Source organism: Podarcis vaucheri (genome assembly GCF_965113315.1).
Source record: "Podarcis vaucheri genome assembly, chromosome: 9".
NCBI classification, from domain to species: Eukaryota; Metazoa; Chordata; class Lepidosauria; order Squamata; family Lacertidae; genus Podarcis; species Podarcis vaucheri.
This window is the reverse complement of record NC_138767.1, coordinates 21,560,144-21,581,762: the sequence shown is the minus strand read 5'-3', so window position 1 is coordinate 21,581,762 and position 21,619 is coordinate 21,560,144. Positions and strand designations below refer to the sequence as shown.

General features: G+C 43.1%; 2 protein-coding genes across 3 annotated transcripts in view; one reads left to right on the top strand and one right to left on the bottom strand.

Moving 5' to 3' along the window:
• Positions 1-21,619, bottom strand: part of LOC309540292 (uncharacterized protein C4orf17) — a 166,003-nt gene that overhangs the window by 141,382 nt on the left and 3,002 nt on the right. The gene's annotated exons all lie outside the window — the stretch shown is intronic.
• Positions 6,644-21,348, top strand: LOC309540298 (all-trans-retinol dehydrogenase [NAD(+)] ADH4-like). The gene is made up of 9 exons (XM_082237075.1): positions 6,644-7,391; positions 11,416-11,517; positions 11,837-11,978; positions 13,342-13,429; positions 14,319-14,550; positions 16,737-16,997; positions 18,301-18,436; positions 20,442-20,580; positions 20,949-21,348. The coding sequence occupies exons 3-8, from the start codon at positions 11,876-11,878 to the stop codon at positions 20,570-20,572; spliced, it is 951 nt and encodes a 316-aa protein (XP_082093201.1). The 5' UTR covers positions 6,644-7,391; positions 11,416-11,517; positions 11,837-11,875; the 3' UTR covers positions 20,573-20,580; positions 20,949-21,348.

Sequence of the window (21,619 nt, the reverse complement as noted above, 5' to 3'; positions counted from 1 at the left end):
CAGCAATAATCTCACAGTATGTAAATATTTACTGTAACTTCCTGCTAGAGTTTTATTTCCATTTAAAGATATGAAATGTTTTGTTTTAAAGCTGTCATATTTTTAGAGGTCATTTAGGGAACAGAAGGTCAAACTATACTGATGCATTATTTTAAAATAGGCTGCAGCTACTTTTGGAAAGATTCCACAGTGACTGTGTTGCAATATATAAGCTTAACTGCATCCTAAAATGTCACGATGTAAAATACACTCAAATCAGTATAATTTTATTCCACATTATCATACCGTTCTAAATACCCATCTCAGCTCTGATATGATTGGGCTTCCTCAACCATGGCATGCAAGCATGCATGGACTACTGTTTTCCCACCGAATCTAAATGTTGTGGACTGACTTTCATTTGTTTTCTGTTTAAAAGTTCTTACTGCTGACCTCAAAAACTTTCTAAACCCCCTTCATGTATAGATTATGGTTTCCAACCGGCCAGAAATTATTGGATCTATAAACCACACAGAGGACTGTACATGGTTGGGGCATAATCGCAACAAATAAATTTGCTTTAATTTCATCTTTTGGCCTAGTGGTTTGTAAAAGGAGGCTTAAAATCAGGATTTTAAAAATATGCATTAAAACAATAGTATAACACAATAAGAAACATTATATCGTATTGGTTAGCTGCCCAAATCAGTGCTTCTATTCTTAACCTGGTTGTGTGGTCCTGTGGTTGAGGAAGGGATGTTCCATGACTAGGCAACAGTTGGGTAAGAAGGATCCATATGTGTCAGGGAACTGACATCGGAGCGAGAGGCGAAGGGGAGGCTCCCAGATGATGCTGACGAAGGACCCAGCAGCAGGGGGAGAAACAGCTCAGTAGAGGGGGAAGCCAATCAGCGCAACACCGGGAATAAAGAGGGGCAGACGGGGGAATTGGAGAGAGGGCTCCAGGACTCTTCACTGGACATCAGTGAGGAGAGCCCAGGTCCTCCACTACCCACGCCTTCCCTGCGCAGAAGACTCCCGCGCAGTGAGAGGAGGAGGAGACTGGGTGTCAAACAACTTTTATGTTGGAAGAGGTTCAAGAAACGCCCACTGACGGATTCTGCCAGTGACTGAGGCAGCCACCATGAGAAGGGGCTGTGCAGTCAGAAAGTTTTAACAAGGCAAATTAGCCGAGAAAGGCACCAGTTTACGCACGAGTAACTCATACCCATTACAATATGTATTCAAATGTTGACCTCAGCAACATGGGCTCTTGCCACAGGGGAGCAGTTTGCATGCCACTTGCGCCAAGGAAGGATGGGACCACAGAAGGAAGGGCCTGAGCTCAGTGGTACAGCATCTGCTTTGCAAAACTCCCCAATTCAATCCCTGGAATCTCCTGATAGGGCTGGAAAAGACTTCCGGAATGGATTCAGTTCGACCTCTGAGGTACCACTGTATTGTAAAGTCAGAGTCATGCACCTAGAAAGCTAAAGGCAGTCTCTGCTGCTTTCTTGTTCTTGTGTCAGGTGATATGCTGCCCGTATCAAACGAGCATTTATTCCGCATATTTGGACTGTAATAATCTAGGATATTATTAATATCCTTTAGGACAGAGGCTTCATCGTATTTGTGACCTAGAGTACATAGTAACGTTTAAGCAATCTTCTGTACTGCTTTATGCTACATTAGCCAGGGACATTTTGATAATTCCTCTGCAAATCCAACCCCTGGCTCTTTGTTTCACTTCAGAAGAAAAAAGGGAGAGCAAAACACATGCTACAGTTTGTGTACAAAGCTACTGCAAAAGCAATGAGATCATTGTATATTTTAACAGTAAGAGTAAACTTGCTTAATCCTTAACAATGAGCCAGTTCAACGGTGACATGGCCAGGTGGAAAGTGATTTTTCTTCTGTGTGATCTAATCCACTCCTGCGATATATCTAACTACGAACTGTATAGCTAGGTGGGGTGATTTTGCTTTCTGCACCATTTCTGACCTTCCCTGGGTGCCAAACTACATAGTTGGTGATTGGTATCCACTGGAACTGATAGGACAGAAGGCAGAGAGACGAACAGCAGGAGGCACCTGGCCAACTCCAGGGGGCTGTGGGTGCTTTGGCACCCACATTAATATATTTGTGGGGTCTGAGCCCCACTAAAGTCAATGGGCAAAGTTGAAGCCCTTTTTGTGGGCACCCACAATCTTCGGCGTGAGATGGCACCTATGACAGGTGGTACCCAGAGCCAATGACAGGTTTAGCGATTATAGGAACATAGGAAGCTGCCTTAGAGAGTGAAAGCATAGGTTCACCTTGCTCAGTATCATTTACACTGCTTGGCAGCGGCTCTACAGGATTACGGGCATGGTTCTCTCCTGGCCCTGCCTTGAGATACCAGAGACTGAAACTGGGGTTTTCTGTTCGCAAAGGTTGAATTACGCATAAAAGGGGAACGTATGCATAAAAGTGATTACATTGGCGAAAACAACATACAAAATTGCATTGCTTTAGGGCAGGCACAGGCAACCTTTGGCCCTCCAGATGTTTTGGCCTACAACTCCCATGATCCCTAGCTAACAGGACCAGTGGTCAGGGATGATGGGAATTGTAGTCCAAAACATCTGGAGGGCCGAAGGTTGCCTATACCTGCTTTAGGGAGAGTACGAATGAAACACACATATTTACATAAACAAAATGCAAAAATGCATGGGATTAGGGGCAGTAGCTTGCAAAAATGTTTATATTTCAAGAAATGTACACTAAAATACTGACGGACTTTCATGAGGACTTTTTTAAAATGCAAAACGTGGAAATTTAGCAAAAATCTGAAACTGGAGACATGAGAAATTGAAGGAAACCAAAATTGGCAGATTTATCCATTCCTCAAGCTAGGGGTACCAACTTGAATAAAATATTGGGGGTGGGAGGTAAGCCCATGACATGGCGCACACATACTATTTGAATGGAAATGCTCAGCAACTTTGGTGGGGGAAGGCCCCCTCTTTTATTGCAGCATTATCCCTGAGATTTCTCACCACTTGAAGAGGTGAGGAGCAGGAAACAGTACTAGCAGTTGGTATGACTGCAAAGGAAGTGCAAATACTTTTCTCCTGATTTCCTTCATTGCCTTTATTCTGAACTAGGAAGAGCACAAATCCTGGTGGTGAAATGGATGTCAGGCAGTGATCAGGGCAACAAATAGCATACAACATAGTAGCAACAAGAACCCTGTCACTTTTTGCAAATAATTCACACACATTTAGTGTGAATATGTCTCTCCTCAAAGTGGTCATAAACTTGTATATAAAGCTGTCATAAATGGGGGGGGGGGAATTCCTGAGGGAAATCATCAACAAGCCATTTTTTGTTTTATAACAGACAATAAACGCCAAAAGTCTTGTTTTCCCAGCTGTCATCTGGGTCTGCTGAAACAAGTTAAAATGTTGCTGGGCTGCAGATACCTCTTTGCCATGAAATGTTTCGTCGCTACAGATTAGAGAAGAAACTCTAGAATCAATACAATAGCACGGAAACATAAACCATTGTGCGATGCTGGCCTCCTTTTACAAAACTAAAAGCTAAATGAATTGTGATGGCACCTAAAGATAAAACTGAGTTTGTTTTGTAACCTTTGCGATAATGTTCCTGCTTCCCACAATGGCTACAGGGATATCTCCAAGAAGTCCACACGCAAGGCATGAGCAAGACAGATAAAAAGGTCGTGTTCAGTGAGGAACATACTATGGAAACCAATTCAAGCCCATAAACATATCCCACATAATTACTTTGATCCCAAGGTCATAAATGGAACATAACATAATATAAAGCAACATGAAAATCAATGTTAGTTGAAACAGATAAGGTGGGCAATGAGAGGCTTATCAGAGATAGTACACAGCACAGAACAAAAAGAATGTGCTTCAGTGCTTTAAGTCGCATTTTAATCAATGTTTTATATATTTGCTGTTAGCTGCCCTGAGCCCGGTTTTTAAACCAGGAAGGGCGGGGTATAAATAAAAAATTATTATTATTATTATTATTATTAGTTAGATGCTAAAGGAAATGAATTAGTGGTAAAGCAAAGGACTTATGAACGGCGACATAAAAATATTAAATTGATGTCTGATTACCCCGACAAGATGCTACATTGCACTTAATCTCAGCCAAAGTGACAATGTATGTGATTCTTTAGTCGTAAACGAAAATTCCTAAGAAATTAATCACATTTTCAGATCTGCTAGAGGCCTTCTCCAACAACAGGCACGAACTAGAAGCTTTAGTTTGCAAAATATTTTTATTTAAATCAATACGTATTATCATATAAATTCTGAAGAATCCTGCCAGAAAGTAAAATGTAGGAAAATAAACATTCAAGCAGGTGGCTCATTCAAAACCATGTTGACCAGTGATAAGCCAGCCTTTGCAACAAATATTTATTGAAGCAGAATATTAATATTTTTGTCCTAGTGCTTAATCCCAGTGCTGCAATATTATTTGTGCTTATATATGCATGTGACAGGACACTTCCAGAAGGGCAGGCCCAGGTAAGGAAACTATCTTTCCATTTTGCTTGGCGACATATTTGCAAATACCATAGTGTTGGAACTGAGATATTGGCCACTGTCTTCTTGCAAGAAAAAAAACCCACAATATTGCCTGGCCCATGTTTCCCATTGATGTGCAAAGTGGCTGTGGCAACAAGGAAAAGAAAGTTTAATCACTCACATCCTTCTACAACCCACATGCTTTTTCTTCCATGCAAATGCTTTCATTCTGTGCTTTCACTCCTTTTTTCCAGAGCAGTTGATGGTTATTATCAGTCCTTTTTTCTGCAGGTACGCAGGGGGTACGCATACCCCTAAACATTTTGTGAATCTTTGTACTTTTGTCCATTTCTTCATTTTCCCCAATTTCAGCTATAAAATGGTGATTTTCTTGAGTCAAAATGAGATTATCCCTATACAGTGGTACCTCGAGTTAAGTACTTAATTCATTCCGGAGGTCCGTACTTAACTTGAAACTGTTCTTAACCTGAAGCACTACTTTAGCTGATGGTGCCTCCCACTGCCGCTGCACCGCTGGAGCAGAGGGGGAACATAACTCCATATAAGGCTATGCACTTAATACACTGCAAGGCACGGACATGCAGGTCACCGAGGTCAGCGAGGCACCAGGTGGCGCTACAAGCCTTTTTCCATGACTTCCTGGCTCCCACATGTAACCTGAAGCGTATGTAACCCGAAGTACCACTGTACATTTTTTTAAAGAAAAAAGCACTAAGTATAAGTATAAGTATTATTATTATTATTATTATTATTATTATTATTATTATTATTACTATTATTAATTGAATTTATATACCGCCCTACACCTGGAAGACTCAGGACGGTCTGTGTCTATGGTCCTATGATCCTCCTAAGTTATTCAGAAGCTCTAAAGCAGGCATAGGCAAACTCAGCCCTCCAGACGTTTTGGGACTACAACTCCCATGATCCCTAGCTAACAGGACCAGTGATCAGGGATGATGGGAATTGTAGTCCCAAAACATCTGGAGGGCCAAGTTTGCCTAAGCCTGCTTTAAAGGCCTAGATGAGTGAGAATTACCAGTGAGATCAGCTAATTATTGTCGCAGCCAAGGTGGTGCTCTTGCAATGTAGCACTTAAGCCCTATGTGCTATGCCTTGAACAGGAAATTTAAAACATAAGTAGGAGGTGTCAGCTATGCATGTAAGCCCCGCCCCCCAGTGTCCCCACTCACAACAGCCCCTTCCACTCCACCTCCATCAACCTTTCCCCATTGAGTGGGAAGGCAGGAAGTAGAATTGTAAATGTAGCATATGTTGGATTTGGAAAGCTGGCAGCGACTGTAAGGAATAACACCAAGTCTACTTCAGCTTGTCTGGGACCAGTCTTCCTTGAGCATTACACCCCACCTGATTGTCCAGGGAGTTTGCAAGCAGATCAGTGTCGGCTCCTGAATTACATGCTAAACTTGGGGGGAAATAAGTAGTCTCCCACCCCCCACCCCACTGCTGGAGGGAATGGAGAACCTACGACCCTCCAGATGCTGTTAGACTTCAACTCCCATCATTCCTTGACAGCATGCGTAGCAAGTGGTAAGGAATGGTGGGAGCTATATTTCAACATCTGGAGCTCCACAAGTTCCCCATCCCTGTTTTCAGATATGCACTTGGTTACCTAAGTAACAGCACAATCCTATGATACTATGAATGAGGTCAGTGGGACTTACTCCCATGTAAGCATGCATCAAATTGTAGACAAAAACCATCTGGCTTAAAATGAACTCCATGGGGCCAATTAATCATGTCCTTCTACCCCTTGCAAACTTTGGAGTCAAGAATTTAGTGTAATCACTCTTTCTTGGCTGCTATTTTGGAAGCAGAAAAACTGTTCAATCAAAACAGATGTGTAAGAGGGGTTTTTAAGAACAATTTGTTTTACTTTTTCTGGTTAAAATTCAGATATAGGTTGCTTCTTTCTTAATAGTGCTGTGCTTAACATTGCTTTGAGTAAGCAAGAAACTTAATCTTAAAAGGCAAAATCAGTGATGATCAGCTGATCTAAGTGTTGAATATGATCTCCAAGTCAGTCTCAAATAGACTTGCTATTCAGGTAAGTAGTTCTGAGTGCTGGGATTACATTACCAATTACAGTGGTACCTCGAGTTACAAACGCTTCAGGTTACAAACTCTGCTAACCTGGAAGAGTTACCTCGAGTTGAGAACTTTGCCTCAGGATGAGAACGGAAATCGTGTTACGGTGGCGTGGCATAACACGCAAGAGACCCCATTAACGAAAGCACGCCTGTAGTTAAGAACAGTTTCAGGTTAAGAACGGACCTCCGGAACAAATTAAGTTTGTAACTAGAGGTACCACTGTATAAGCAAAGGGTTGTGGTGAGGTTCATATTACAGCGACTTTATTTTCAGCACAGTTCCCCCACACCCCACTCTCATTTCCAGAGTAAAGAGCTGGTATCATTGTCACCATTAATTTTGCTAAAGCCTCTCCTGTCACTAGAGTTGTTTGCACTGACACGCTACTGAACATTATATGTTTGCATGTGCTGAACGTCTAGGTATAAGGGGGAAAGGATGTTGGCTGCATAGATGCAAATAAAATATAAAGTTATAATTGCGGAAACGGGTTAAGGACAGAGGGCTTAAAAACAAGAACACCTCCACTGGTAGGAGGGAAGAGGGAGCAGGTGGCAAGGGTAAAGTGAGAGAGTGGCAGAAGAGGAATTCCAGCTGATATTTAGTCCACATCTTCCCTCCCAAGACACAGATTCTACAAGCTGCTTCCTTCACAGAGCCACTGACCCCAAGGGATCCCAGCTGAATTCGTCTTGATCTCCCCAGGAACAAAGTATGAGCACAGCTGGCAAAGTAAGAAACTGGCACTGGCAGCCATGCTGTTTAATGCACTTCTCCCTTTAGTGCTGGACAGGGTGGTTATGGGACTCTCCAGATAACTTGTTTATTGAGAATTCCCTGTGATTTGCTTGCACAAAGCTTCTGCAAATGTTAGATTAAAGCCAGTCTTTATTATGCATTCATTCCAGTTTGTTTGCATGGAAATTATACGGCAACAGAGGCGGATTTAGGGGAGCACAACTGGCTTGGTTGTAACTGGGCATGAAGCCTCAGGAGTGCCTCAGGGGACACCGCAACTATTATTTATAATAGAGTGTGAGAGGAGTGGGTTGCCGATTTTTGGTGTCACACAGGGAGCTACTGAAATTTGAGACCCCAAGGTCCACCATTGATGGCAATGTGCATTTCTCCCACATTCACCCTGATTTGCTCTCCTTAGTCATTCAACCCAGTGATGCAGTCAAAGGAGATGTGCTCTGCTTTAGAGGGCTCTACTTTTATAAGCCGTATATCTGGTCAGTCTTGATTACTGAATTCAGGTCCTGTGCATTAGTTGGTAATCTGGTTTATTAAAAGGGTTATCTGCAGCTTACTGGTAGGGTTCTTAACACAGGCTTGCAGGCAGAGGGAAGAGAAGGGAAAGGAGACTGATATCTGGGTAGTACTTTAGGGGATGGCCAAAGACAACACATAAAGCATTATAGTGCCCCCCATAATCCTCATCCTCCCTCTTCGAAACAGAAAGCTCCACATTCTTATGCATTTATTAAAAAAAAAACCAACCTATTAAGGTTTATTTCCATTGAGAAGATGCTCCAGCCCAGTTACCATTTCTTATGACTTAGGACACATACACAGATCAGATACAGATTGCAGTATCTGTCTCTTCACTTCCAGATTTAAAACTTGATCGTGAACACCCCTTTGATGATTTTTGGATAGCAACCATTGCTGGCTTGACCTCCCACGAGTGTCCTTAATAAAGAGAAGTGCCAGCTCAGAGATGCTTTCACGGCTAGTATTTTCCACAGACATGCAGAACAATGAGACAGAGACAGAGTGAGAGATAATGAACCCTAGAACCCTTTAAAGATAAAGATAAAGAAGAAGAGTTTGGATTTGATATCCCGCTTTATCACTACCCAAAGGAGTCTCAAAGCGGCTAACGTTCTCCTTTCCCTTCCTCCCCCACAACAAACACTCTGTGAGGTGAGTGGGGCTGAGAGACTTCAAAGAAGCGTGACTGGCCCAAAGTCACCCAGCAGCTGCATGTGGAGGAGCGGAGACGCGAACCCGGTTCCCCAAATTACGAGACTACCGCTCCTAACCACTACACCACACTGGCTCTTGAACCCTAAGGAGGCAGAACTGGGGTCTTGAACTTGCCCATCAACACTTAGCAGCGCCTGGGCTGCTATGATGAAATATTTTTTTCTTTATAGCACAGTAACTATTTCTAAATTAGCATGCATCCATATAAATCAACAAATGCAAATTGGTGTCCTTTTTTGGGTGATGCACTTATGCTTTCTGGGTGAAATTTCCTTTTCCTCATTTTGGAGGAAGTGCATGTTATAAATCAAACCAAATAATAGTAATATGTAGGCAGCTACCCTGTTCACATCTGGATATCATCTGATTGTTGAATATTTTGTAATACAGCTAAGAGTGGATTGATATGGTCTTGGCAATTCACACACAGTAGAAATCAATCCACGTCCAGCTGGTTCATGGGATGTGTCCAACATAACAATGGGAATAGGAGTCAGCCAACATAATTTTGGCAAGTGCTAAAAACTAGATTTGGACTGGATTTGCCCCCAGCACATTCTTCTGAAGTCTCGACACATGTAAGACATTTCACATGGCTAATTTTCAAAAAATGTACGATAGTTTCCCCCTCAAATGAGACTGAAGGCCAACCTAGGCATACCTAGCAGGCAGCTACATATCTTGTTTTTCCATAGCTACCGTACTTTTCGCACCATAACACTCAGTTTCCCCCCCCCCTAAAAGGTAAAGGGAAATGTGTCTGCGTGTTATGGAGCGAATGCAGGCAGGAGGAGCCACTCTTGCTGGCTGTTCGGCAGCCTCTCTTCCTCCGCTTGGCTTGCTGAGAAGCCGGCAACAGCTGAGCAACAGCTGAGTGTCGGGAGACAGCCTCTCTTCCTCCTGTCTGCCTGCTCTATGGCTTTTTGGCGAGGTGGGAGAAGGGAGGCAGCTCAGAAGCCGGTGGCAGCGTGTAAAAGCCAAGGTGGGGAAAGGGAGAGAGCCTCTCTTTCTCAGTGTCTGCCTGCTCGATGGCTCTCCCTTACACAAATGTAAGCAGCTCTTACTCTGCTTTCTTTATAATGAGCTGGAAGGAGGGACAAAGAGGGCATTCCCCTTCCCTCCCTCCCCCAGCACCTCACAGGTAAATTCAAACAAAGCAGCTTACAAGGCTCATGTCCCTGAGTCTCCTCCTCCTCTTTTTGCTCCTGTTCGAGGCAAGGCAGCTGCACAAATGTGAGTTCCCCCTCTCTCTTCCTTCCCTCCCTCCCTCCCTCTTCCAACTTCAAAAAATATTGGGGGGACAGCCAGGTAAGCCCCACTCACATACCACAATGGGGGGTGGGGGATGACTCCCTCAAATATTTAATGGGGGGGTGAAGGCACCTAGGCCTATAGGAGTTGGCTGCTTTGCCTAGGACAAGTGTGAGCTCCCCCCCTCCTCTTCCTTCATCACTGTATTGGAGATACCATACATTACTGACAGTTCCTTCATTCACGTGGTTACAGAGCATGGATCCACATGGATCCTCAGGATTTTTGCACTGGGTCACCCCAAATTCACCATCAGATCACATAGCATGTCCATGGCTACAGCTTGTACCAAATAAATCACGCACCCACTGTTGCCTGGGGCCGCAGTGGTGCAAAAACGTGGTTACAAAGCACGGATCCACATAGATCCTCAGGATTTTTGCATTGGGCTACCCCAAACTCACCGTCAGATCACATGTCTGTGGCCACAGCATGAACCACAAAAATCATACATCCACTGTTTCGTTTAGATTTTTTTTTTCTTGTTTTCCTCCTCTAAAAACTATGTGCGTGTTATGGTTGGGAGCGTGTTATAGAGCGAAAAATACGGTAATTACAGGGACGAAAGAGCTTGATTCCTACGGTGAAGGCAACACATGGGAAGGAGAAGCTTATCTCTTTTCTCCCTTGCCTTGAATGGAATGGAGATTGGACTCCTCTCCAATGACTAGGAACCTAAGAAAAAAAGTCTCCAGTTGATACCACTGTGGTGGTGGTGGGGAGGCGTCTGCTACATATTTAAGCACATGTCAAGACTGGCCCTCAAAGTATCTTGCAGTAAAAACCATTCAATTGCTTAGCCCTAAAACTACATTTCAGGGGATCTGTTTTTATTTAATTTATTGACAACCTGCTTAATAATTGGAATATAGATTAGATATAGATTAAAAAAAACCCTGGAGTTGCTTTCCTTTTAATGAGGTAGCCAGAGACCGATGGTACTTCTGCAACAGGTTTTATTTACAGGCTAAGATGAAATGTTCACAGCATTCACATTGCAACTGGTCCTGTTCCCCCATTAGCTTTCTAGAGGAACTCTCAGTTCTGTAGGCATCAGGTTTTCACAAAGAACAAGTCAGGCTTCTGTCTCTTTCAGAGTGACCTGGTTCTGTTACTGCCAAACATACATTCTCTTACTTTTACACACACACACACACACACACACACACACCACTTGATGGCATCACCTCCAGCCAGGGGAGATGGGGTTGAAGAAAGACATGCCACTTTCCACAAGGATCTCCAACTACTAGCTTCTATTGCCATCTTTTTAGTTGTGCAAAAGCCCATTCACCTAGCCAAAGATAAACTGCTAGGCAAAGTTTGTCTTTAGCAGTCTCTTTTTATGCGGAATCTGATCTTAGAGCTATAAAATAACAGGGCTGTGGGGGCGGGGGAGCTCAGGGGTCATTAATACCAACCTTACATTTCAGTTCAATGGGTTCTTTTCCAGGTTATTAAATGCAAGGCTGCCATTGTATGGGAAGCAGGGAAACCCTTTTCCCTTGAGGAAGTTGAAGTTTCCCCTCCAAAAGAGCATGAAATATGAGTTAAGGTGAGCATCCAAAGATCTGAGAAACATCTTTATTATACCCCACAGCTTACATGAGAAGCATAGCTTTGAAATAATGTCAACTGTAACTTACAGCAAACAACAACATGGAGGCCATTTTGGAAAGGTCTCTCCCCGATACACTCACACTGGCTTCCCACGCCCTCCCTAAAGTTCCTGGAGGACACATATTGGAGGATGAATATGGGAAAAGACAGTAGTGAATATGGAAGCCTATGAAGGAGAATGAGTGTGAATCTGCATCACCACCACCTCACCGTGTAGTTAAGTTATCAACTTGTGTTTTATGTCTTTCTTTCAGATTATTGCCACCGGGGTGTGCCGCACAGATGATCATGCCATGAGTCCAAGTTTTAAAGAGGGCCTTTTCCCTGTCATACTAGGCCATGAGGGAGCTGGAATCGTAGAGAGCATTGGCCAAGGTGTGACTAGATTTAAACCAGGTACTGATACATTATAAATTGTCCTCCATGCCATTGGCCCATTTCTCTTTTTAAGATGCTCAACTGCCTGAAAGGTGGTGGTGGTGGTGGTGGTGATGGTGTTGTTGTTGTTGTTATTTTAAATAATCAATACCCGCCCTTCACTCTAAGGTCTCAGGGTGAGTTACAACAATTAAATCAAAAACATTAAACAGTTTAAAACTGTAGTAGGCTAAAGGAAGTTCCTGGTTCAGATGTTGCATCTTCCAAAACCTCACTGGATGGCCTCTGGCACACCACACTCTCTCAGTCTGAGTGCAACTGCAACAGGAAGTACCTTATAGGATTGCCTGCATTTTACAGACTTTTTGTAAGGATTGCAACTATATAATGCACGTGAAGGGCTTTGATTGCTTTAAACGGCTGTTCAAAAAAGGAGTGTTTTTATTGTCAGGCATAGGAGCCCAACTCCTAGGGGCTGAGGGGGCTTCCCCTCCCCCAGTAAAATATTTGAAGGGACCGGGGACCCTGCAAAGTTGATGTGCATTACCATTCAAATGGTGTGCGTGCACTGCGTCATGTCATCGATTGTGTGGGGTGGGGCGTACCTCCCCCCCAATATTTTATTCAAGTTGGCATCCCTGTTGTCATGCATGAACTCGCCTTTGAAAACAATCTCAAAACTTCAACTGGCCCCCAACAGGGCAGTGAGATTGCTGACTGGGGCTAGCCTATACGAGAAGCTGGCAGGTAGGGGCTAGGGGAGGCAGCCAGCTGACTTGCGGAGCAGTGCAGCACCAAAAGACACACACCCCAATTTTCAGCTGAACACTTTTGGAAGGTGTGAATGTAGAAACATCTGGATTTTGCATGGCTCAAATGTAGCCTATCATGCTGTCATATAGTAAGAATCGTATCTATTGCTCTGCCCACGTTGACATGTGGCCCTTGGGAGGTTCTCCGTGAAAGAACACAGGCCTTAGGCTGGAAAATATTCCCCATTGTCAATATAAACTCCTAAACAGCATGCTTCCCTTTGTGTTGGTATGAGGAGGAAGCTTTCACTTCTGTTTTGAATTACCCAGTTTAACATTGCACTTGAATCTTAAGCTGTGGTTAATCTTAACTATGGTTTGTTTGAAGCAAGACAGGTTCATGACTCACAGCTAGACCATTTCAAACCATCAGATCCACCACAGATTGTTCAACTGTAGACAACAGGACAAGCTGCAGTTAATCAAGAATGGAAGCAAAAGCATCTGAACATGGCTTTGTGATCAGGCTAGAAGAGAGGGGAGAGTTCATGAGCCCAAGGCTTGCCTTGTACCGAAGTTCATAGCAGAAATAAATGTAATACTGCATGCGTTCTTGTTGTTTTGTTTAGGTGACAAAGTTATCCCGCTGTACCTTCCTCAGTGTGGACAGTGCAAGTTCTGCTTGAGTCCCAAAACTAACCTCTGTGAACGGATCAGGTACACATTTCAAGTAAATTTATTTGAGGCACCAATTACTGCAGCTGCCACATTGTTCGCCCACATGTGCACTCTGGAGCCGGCTGAAGCCAACTCAATAAACCAGGCAAGCAATATATGCAAGTAACCTAGGTTAGGTTACCTAGCAAGTGAGCTGCAAAGCCATCAGTAGAAATATTGCCAAAACCTGTTCCTTACCAGGAGGAAAAATGAAAGCAAGTGAGGCAGTAGAGAGCTGAGCACAGTGCAAATGCACCAGAGCCAGTCCAGTGTGCCTTCCAATGTATTTACACTGTGACAACCTCCCTACCGCTTCCTTCATGGTGAGGAAAAGTAACCCAACTGCCAGGAAGCTAACACAGCATCTCTGCCCTATCTACCACCCCACTTGTGTATTTATTGTTTCAGGGGACCCACTTTTTGTTTAAATCTACACATCTGTGTAGATACATCCAAACCTCTCTATCTCGTCCTTGGGACTCTCCCCAACCTACATACTCTCCCCAGTCATGCCTGCTACTGGTTCTGTTTCACCTCCTTCTCAAGCATTTTTTTCCCCTGCCTGGAATGTATCCTTGAACTCTGATCATGCTTACTGCTTATCTAGATGGAGGATTGAGGTATGTGTGTAGAAATTTTATGCATACAGTATTTATACTTAGAAGTTAAATAAGCAAATTTGGATCTTAACATGGGCATAGCCAGGGGGGATCATGGAGGGGCAGCTGCCCCCCCCATCAATAAAAGTGAAAATACATAGGTAACTGAAATTCTACCCTCCCCCAACATAAGACCTGCCCCCACCAACAAAAGGCCTGGGCTGCCCCCCAAGAAAAATCCTGGATGCCCATGGATGCTCATATTTCACTTTTGTTTTTTTCTTCTGCAGCAAAGCAAAGACACCAATTTCTGACCAAGACCTGATGCCTGATGGCACAAGCAGGTTCATGTGCAAAGGAAAGCAGATTTACCATTTCATGGGAACCAGTACCTTCTCCGAATACACAGTTGTGGTAGAAAGCTCTCTTGCCAAAATTGATCCTGCTGCTCCTCTAGATAAAGTCTGTTTGATTGGGTGTGGCTTTTCCACGGGTTATGGGGCTGCTATTAATACTGCCAAGGTGAGTTCATGATGGCTCAAGTCTTACTTTTTAAAAAATAATTAACAGGGGGAGGGGAGGTATCAACATTTTTGCCATGTCAAGGCCAACTAGAATCTTTACAAAAATAAGCAGTTGGCGGGATCCCAAAAGCCTTTTACTTCAACCCTTGCTAAGCAAGACGTACTCAGATTACTAGTTTTAAGTGCTGATTCAAAAAAGCCAAGATCCAAGTTTGGGGCAAGTACTCTTTGATGAGAGAACCCCAGCAGAGATTTAAAATCACAAAATATGCAGCAAAGTAAAGCATGGAAATATAGGTGGTAAACGCTTTAAGATACGCCCTTCCAAGTGAATTCCAAAACTGTCCCATTTAAAAGTTCCTTCCAAAGTGCTCCACTTTCCCCAGCTTAGGGAAAGACCATGCATTTGGTAAGTAAAAAATTTGTTTACTTATAAACTCTCTAAAGGTCAGATTCATGTGTTCTTCCATACATCCATCAGAAAAGTTGCAAAGGCAGTAAAACGTAGCTTAGTTACAAAGTAGTGAAAGTTCCTAAACTATTGGTACAGGAACACAAGAGGCTTATGAAAGCCATGCGGCTGAGCTGGAGCAACCAGCTCAGCCCTCCTCACACACTGAAGTCTCAAGTAGGCTGGGGGGACAGAGACAAAAGCTTGATTATCTATTTCTTCCCAAGGTAAAAGGAAGCAACATAGCTTAAGCAGGCTGGACAGCTTACTCCATGGTATTAACCTCTTCATGCATTTATTAGACCAGTGTTTTTCAACCATTGTTCCGCGGCACAGTAGTGTGCCGCGAGATGTTGGCTGGTGTGCCGTGGGAAAAATTGAAAAATTCGAAAGATTTTTAAAAAATAAAAATTCAAATTTTCACCCACTAGGCGGGCGCCGGACTGTGTCCTGGGTATGGGGGGGGTTGACCCCACCCTCGGCCAGCAGGGACACTGATTGGCGCTCCTCAGGGGCTCACCCTCCACTTTTCTGATGTCCGGGCTGTGATTGGTCCAGACTCCTGCCTGGACCTATCACAGTAGGACATTATCTTCCGACTTCCTTCCCGCCTGAGCACAGTGTGCGCAGCAGCGGAGAGAAGAAGACATTGCGACTCAAGTCACCAGGAGGACTGGAGAAGTTGTCATTTTATTTCTCTTCAGTCTCCACTGAATGCCTTGACTGGGTTAGGGACCCTTATAGCTCAGCATCAGTTGGTGGAAAGGACATGACTTTACAGGAGCAGGAGGTACTAACTGAACTGAGACAAAATCGTGGTTTCAAGCTAAGATTTGCTGATCTACCTTTGGACAGTTTTTGGTTGGATACTGCCAAGGAGTTCCCCCTTCTGGCAAACAAAGCTATTTTGACATTGCTCCCATTTTCCACTACATATCTGTGTGAGATGAGCTTTTCAAGCATGATTGCTATAAAAACTAATTACAGAGAGAGACTGAGAGCTGTTGACGAAGAGCTACGTGTGTGTCTTTCTTCGATTCCAGCCAGAATATCAGCTTTGTGTTCAGCCAAACAGGCCCAGGTTGCGCACTGAATAAAGTATTTTATAATTTTTCATATTTCTGTTTACTTGCTATTTCATAATAAAGTAATTCTAAAATACTTTCTTTGTGTTTATTTGATTCCTATTCAAGAGAATTGCTTTATATATAGTCAATATAGGCACAGAGTTAATTTTTTTCACATTTTCTAATGGTGGTGTGCCTTGTGATTTTTTTCATGAAACAAGTGTGCCTTTGCCCAAAAAAGGTTGAAAAACACTGTATTAGACTTAAGCATATTGGTTATATAAGGCTGGTTATCCTACATTAAGTTGGGCCTAATTCTCTCTGCAGTGGTACAGCTGTGTCAACAGTTTTACTTCAGACTGCAAGTGGAGGCACAGCTAACTGAATGTCGCAGGGTGAGGGAACTATCATGTCAAGAAGACCAGAGTAGGAAATTATTTCCTCTCTACATTTAGCTTTGTATAGGGGTGGATTTTGTTTATTTTTGCATGGGAGATGCACAAAGGGGCAGGGCTCTCTCTCCCTTAATAGTTGTGTAGAAGAGGAAATTCCACCCACCCTGTGGTTTACTTTTGTTTCAGCCAAATAGATAAGAGGTTCTTTGTTAAAAAAGAAAATCCAGATATTAAAAATAGTTCCCTGTGAATTTCTCTCATGTTATTCTAGGTCGAGCCTGGATCTACCTGTGCTGTCTTTGGTTTGGGAGGGGTCGGCCTTTCTGCTATCATGGGCTGCAAAGCAGCTGGAGCATCTCGTATCTTTGGGATTGACATTAACAAAAGCAAATTTGCACTAGCAAAAGAGCTGGGATCCACTGACTGCCTCAGTCCAGAGGATTTCAAGAACCCCATTCAAGAGGTTATAGCTGAAATGACCGATGGAGGGGTAGATTTTGCCATCGAGTGCATTGGAAACATAAAAGTAATGGTATGTATTTTAGCCTTCACTTAATAAAGTTACAGTGCAGTAAAAATTGGTAATAAAAGCAGGAAAGCTAAAATATTATGTTCTAAATAAGGATGAGCAAAATCCAACAACTGTAATGAGAAAGCTGTTCAATTTTATCTAAGCTTTTCCTGAAATTCCACCGGGAATTCCCTGATTTTCTCAAAATCCACCCCTAATGAATGTGGTCTTGCTTAGTTTTTTCATGAGAACTCATAAGTCTGTCTTTTAAAGCTGATCAGGTCTCCTGAGTTCTAGACTAATGCAACCACCACATCACACCAAGGTCCGACTTGCAGGTTCTCATTAGGGAACCTCACTTTTTGTTTACAGTGCAATAGAAAACTCAACTGTTCAACAAAGGAAGCAGTTTGTCTCTCCCATTTGTCACATGTTATTTACTATGGGATGCGATTTTGGGTTTTGGGGCGTTTTTGCTTCCTATATGATCATTGCAAGCATATTCATATATATTCCTATATGAATATAGTAAGCCTAGGTCAGGGCTGGCCCACTAATGAGGCAAGGTGAAGTGACTGCCTCAGGCAGCAGGATTGACAGGAGCAGCAGATCCCAATGTACTGTAAGTAAGGACATAGATTTGGGTAAACTGTTCAGAAACAAGCAGAAATAGCAGGTGTGGGTAAAGCTGGACTATACTGGGACTCGAAAGAGCCATCTTTCCACCTGCCTAATGCCTTCAGGACATCCATGTAAAATGTAGCTAGGGGGGCAGGCTATGCTTAGTGTCACGTAAACTGGAGAGAGGGGGCTTTTATACCTGGTGGGTGACAGGAGATATTTCTGCAATGCACACAACACAGAGACAAAACTTTATTGCCTTAATGAGATGGTAAGACCTCTGCAAATGGAAACCTGTCAGTGCACTGGTGCCAAATGGTCATTCAACTGCAGCATATAACTCTGGGTGCTTCCCCAGACAGGGACTTAATTTGCAAACAAAATATTGCAAATGGATTTTGGCAACAGATTTTTAGTATTTCCTCCTGAAAGCGTAAATCAAGAGTAAAAGAAGGGGTGAATATAGGCTACTATTTTGATGCTGATAACATCATGTGCACACTGCTAATATTTATTACTAGCATGCATAAGGAGCATCCATTCCACGCTAAGCACTCATCTGGAAGCCCCCTCTTTAAATGTTGCCGAAGCCAGTGAAAGTCAACTGGGAATGTTGTAACTCCATTTGAACTCATGGGCAGAGTTGACTTTGTGGCTCCTAATTATAAGCAGGACTGGGTTGTTAGTTTCCTTTGCCTTCCAGAAAGCAGCTCTCTGCTGTACCACTGTTGGCTGGGGCACCTGTGTAATCGTCGGAGTGGCTGTGGGTGAAGAAGGATTCGTTGTTTCTCCGCTGGACCTGATAATGGGCCGGAAAATCAACGCCACCTTTTTCGGAGGTTAGTTTTTCCCTAACAGTATATAAATGCCAGAAATGGCATTGAAGTAGTATCTAGGATTGAAATAACACTTGCATAGTTATTTCTAAGTTTGCACAATTGATTTATTTTATTTTCCCTTTCAGTACTGCCATGATCAAGATGGGCAGCACTGCTTTAATTATCTGCAAGAGCAGGGGTGACAGAACACCGCTTGTTTTCTTGTAGCTTGCCGTAAACACATTTTACAGGTGTTCTGTCCCTCTTGCAGCTTTGAATCCTGAATCCAGCCCATCTTCTTGCTCAGCTCAGAATTGTGATAAGGTGATTTCTCCTTTGCTGAGCTGGACTGCACATACAGGTGTTGCCAGGAACTAGTGAGGCACCTGCAGTGGTTTGGCAGGCCAGATCCAGCCTGCAGGCCACAGGTTCACCACCCTGTGATATTACATTATATTATTTGTATTACATTTCTCTACAATTTTGTACTGGACTACAGACAAGCATGATGCCTGAAACCCTTTTGGTCCATATACGGATCGTGTCAGGATCAGGATCAGTTTCTGGCACTGGGTCATCTCATGCTGACCCATTCATGATTTAAGAAGAGGTTGCAATGTGTTTCTATGAGAGCCAGTGTGCCCACCAGCACTTCCTGTGATGCCCACAAAAAGTTTGCTAAAAAAAAACCTGCAACACCTGAGACTATTTGCTCTTTCTCTTCAGTTCCTGTTTGCCTGCTCAGCCTCTCCTATATTGAACATGTTACCTTAAACATGCCCACTTTTCTTTGGATACTAGAACTGGACACAGGCCCTGTTCTGTCTGTTCTGAACAGAGGAGAGGTGCAAACAGCTTCTCTCTGTGAGCAAATGTAGTGGTGAAATAGATTCCTTTGTCCCCACTGATGGGGGAATATTCCCTCACCATTGTGTGGCCCTATGTCTTTTTTCTGCTCTTTTTGATGTGGCATTCATTACGTCACACACCCACAACAGTCATTTTGTGATGCACCACACTCCACAGCATGCATTTTGTAAGTGGTGCCCACGTCACTTTCACAAGATCCCAAATCTTCCCACTGCCCCAGAAAGGTTGGTGACCCCTGACTTAAGAGAATGAAGTCAGAAGAGTGACACATCGATGGCACATTCTAGAGCATGCAAGCTTTTTTCTCAGTGGCTTTTAAAGGTTTTTTGAAAGTAAAAGAATTATCTCAGATTACATAAACTCTCATTAGAGCACTAGAGATTTCTTAAGCAAAGGAGACACTAAATAGAAAGGCAACAAGACTTGTACTAAATAGAAAGTTAATGGGGAATGGGGCTACACAGATTTTAGTTACTGTCCCACCGTACTAGAAAATGCCTTAGTCCCAGTAATTCCTACTACTCATTCAATTGTTTTGTGGCTTTTATGGCAGCCAAAGCAATTAGTACAAAATAATTGTGATTTATTGTCAATTGCTCAAATGTTCCCAGATCTGGATGATATTTCTTTCTGAGCCAACCTCAAAAAACACAACAGCTGGAATGTTTTTATTGAATTGCCTCCCATTTCTGGAGTCCAAATATCTGGTGGATATTAAATGGAACAGCCTGTTCCACTTTTGAGAAATAAATGAAAACCTGTTTCGACATCATTCTAGAGTGTGGGCCCATGCGCAGTGTGCCCCAGGAGCTGGGAAAGTGGGTGGTAAAACAGGAGGAAAAACTGGCACAACAACATTCAGGCATTCAGATCATCCATGCAGTTTGGGGGGCAGTTCATGATGACTTGCTTTTTGAAAATCGTTCATTCTGATTTGTTTGCAGGGAGGTTAGATGATAATGTGTCAGAGCAAGCTTGACTCCACACTTTTCTGTGCATTTCCCTATAGTTTTCCTTACACAATAAGTCTGGTCTTTGGGAAAAACAAGTTTGTTGTACGATATCTCCCAGTCAACATGCTGGCATATTTGTGAACAGTGTCATATAAAAAAAATCAGGAATTCAGTTTTGAATCTGTTTGTTTTCCCCCTCACAGGCTGGAAGGGTGTGGATTCTGTACCAAACCTGGTGTTGGATTACATGGCAGGGAAATTCAGCCTGGATGCACTTGTATCTTACACTTTGCCTTTTGATAAAATCAACGAAGCATTTGATCTTATGCGTTAAGGGAAAAGGTAAGGCATTACAACAAACCTGAAACTCTTGGGGCAAGTTCACACACACATGTGTATCACTCCCTTTATTTTGTATGGTCACGCTCTTAAGTTTTGTTGCTCATTTAGCAAAAACAGCACCACAGACACATAAGGAATCAGCAGTCTTGGGAAGAGGACTCTATGCCCTCTTCAGCTGGGCATATAAAGGATGGGGCTGTTGGGGATTGAACCTGCAAAACAACTGCTCTACCCACTAAACCCCTGGTGTACAAGCAGCCTAACTACCGGTACATCACCAGAAATAGGCCAGTAACAGATGCTTAGCATAGTCCCTTTTGCTAATGAACACATACATTTCCCCCTTTTGCTTTTTCCCTGTTTTTCAGCAACCGAACTGTATTGGTGTACTAAGAACCCAGTACAAACGCCGGAGGACTAGAAGCCCAACAAAATGTGATCCTTATTCAGATCTGCCCCACTGACTTCTGATTAATGGTATCCCCTTGGACATTGTTTGCAAAAGCATTTCTTTGTGATACATGAGCATAGAATTCAACATCTCCAAGCCTTGGTGTAATATTTTAGAGCAACTTTTTTAGTTCCTGTACTGTCAGGTCACTATTAAAACTGACAATTCCTGTTGTGTTGTGTCACTCATGAATTAATACCTACATATGAATATTGTGTTGGCGCATCACATTTCTAAATGTGTAGGGTCACTTGTGTACAAAATCACTTTTCTGTTAAAGCTATCGTGTGAAAACAATAGATTTAATCTGATGTCACAATAAAACATTTGCAATAAGTTCCTCGCTTCAGGGTGATGGCATTTTGTGTGGGTTTTTTCCCCATAATACCACTTCTAAACTCCTCTCAGTATAACCAAACCAGCTTCTGACATCCCTACCAAACTGATTCCCAAAGTGTTGCTGGCTTGTTTGCAACAAACAGCTGAGCAAAATTAGGCCCCTGTCAAGGGGTTAAAAGGACCAGCTGGCATGGCCAACACTCAGGAGTGATGGGAATTGTAGACTAGCAGAATATGGGAGGCAAATTG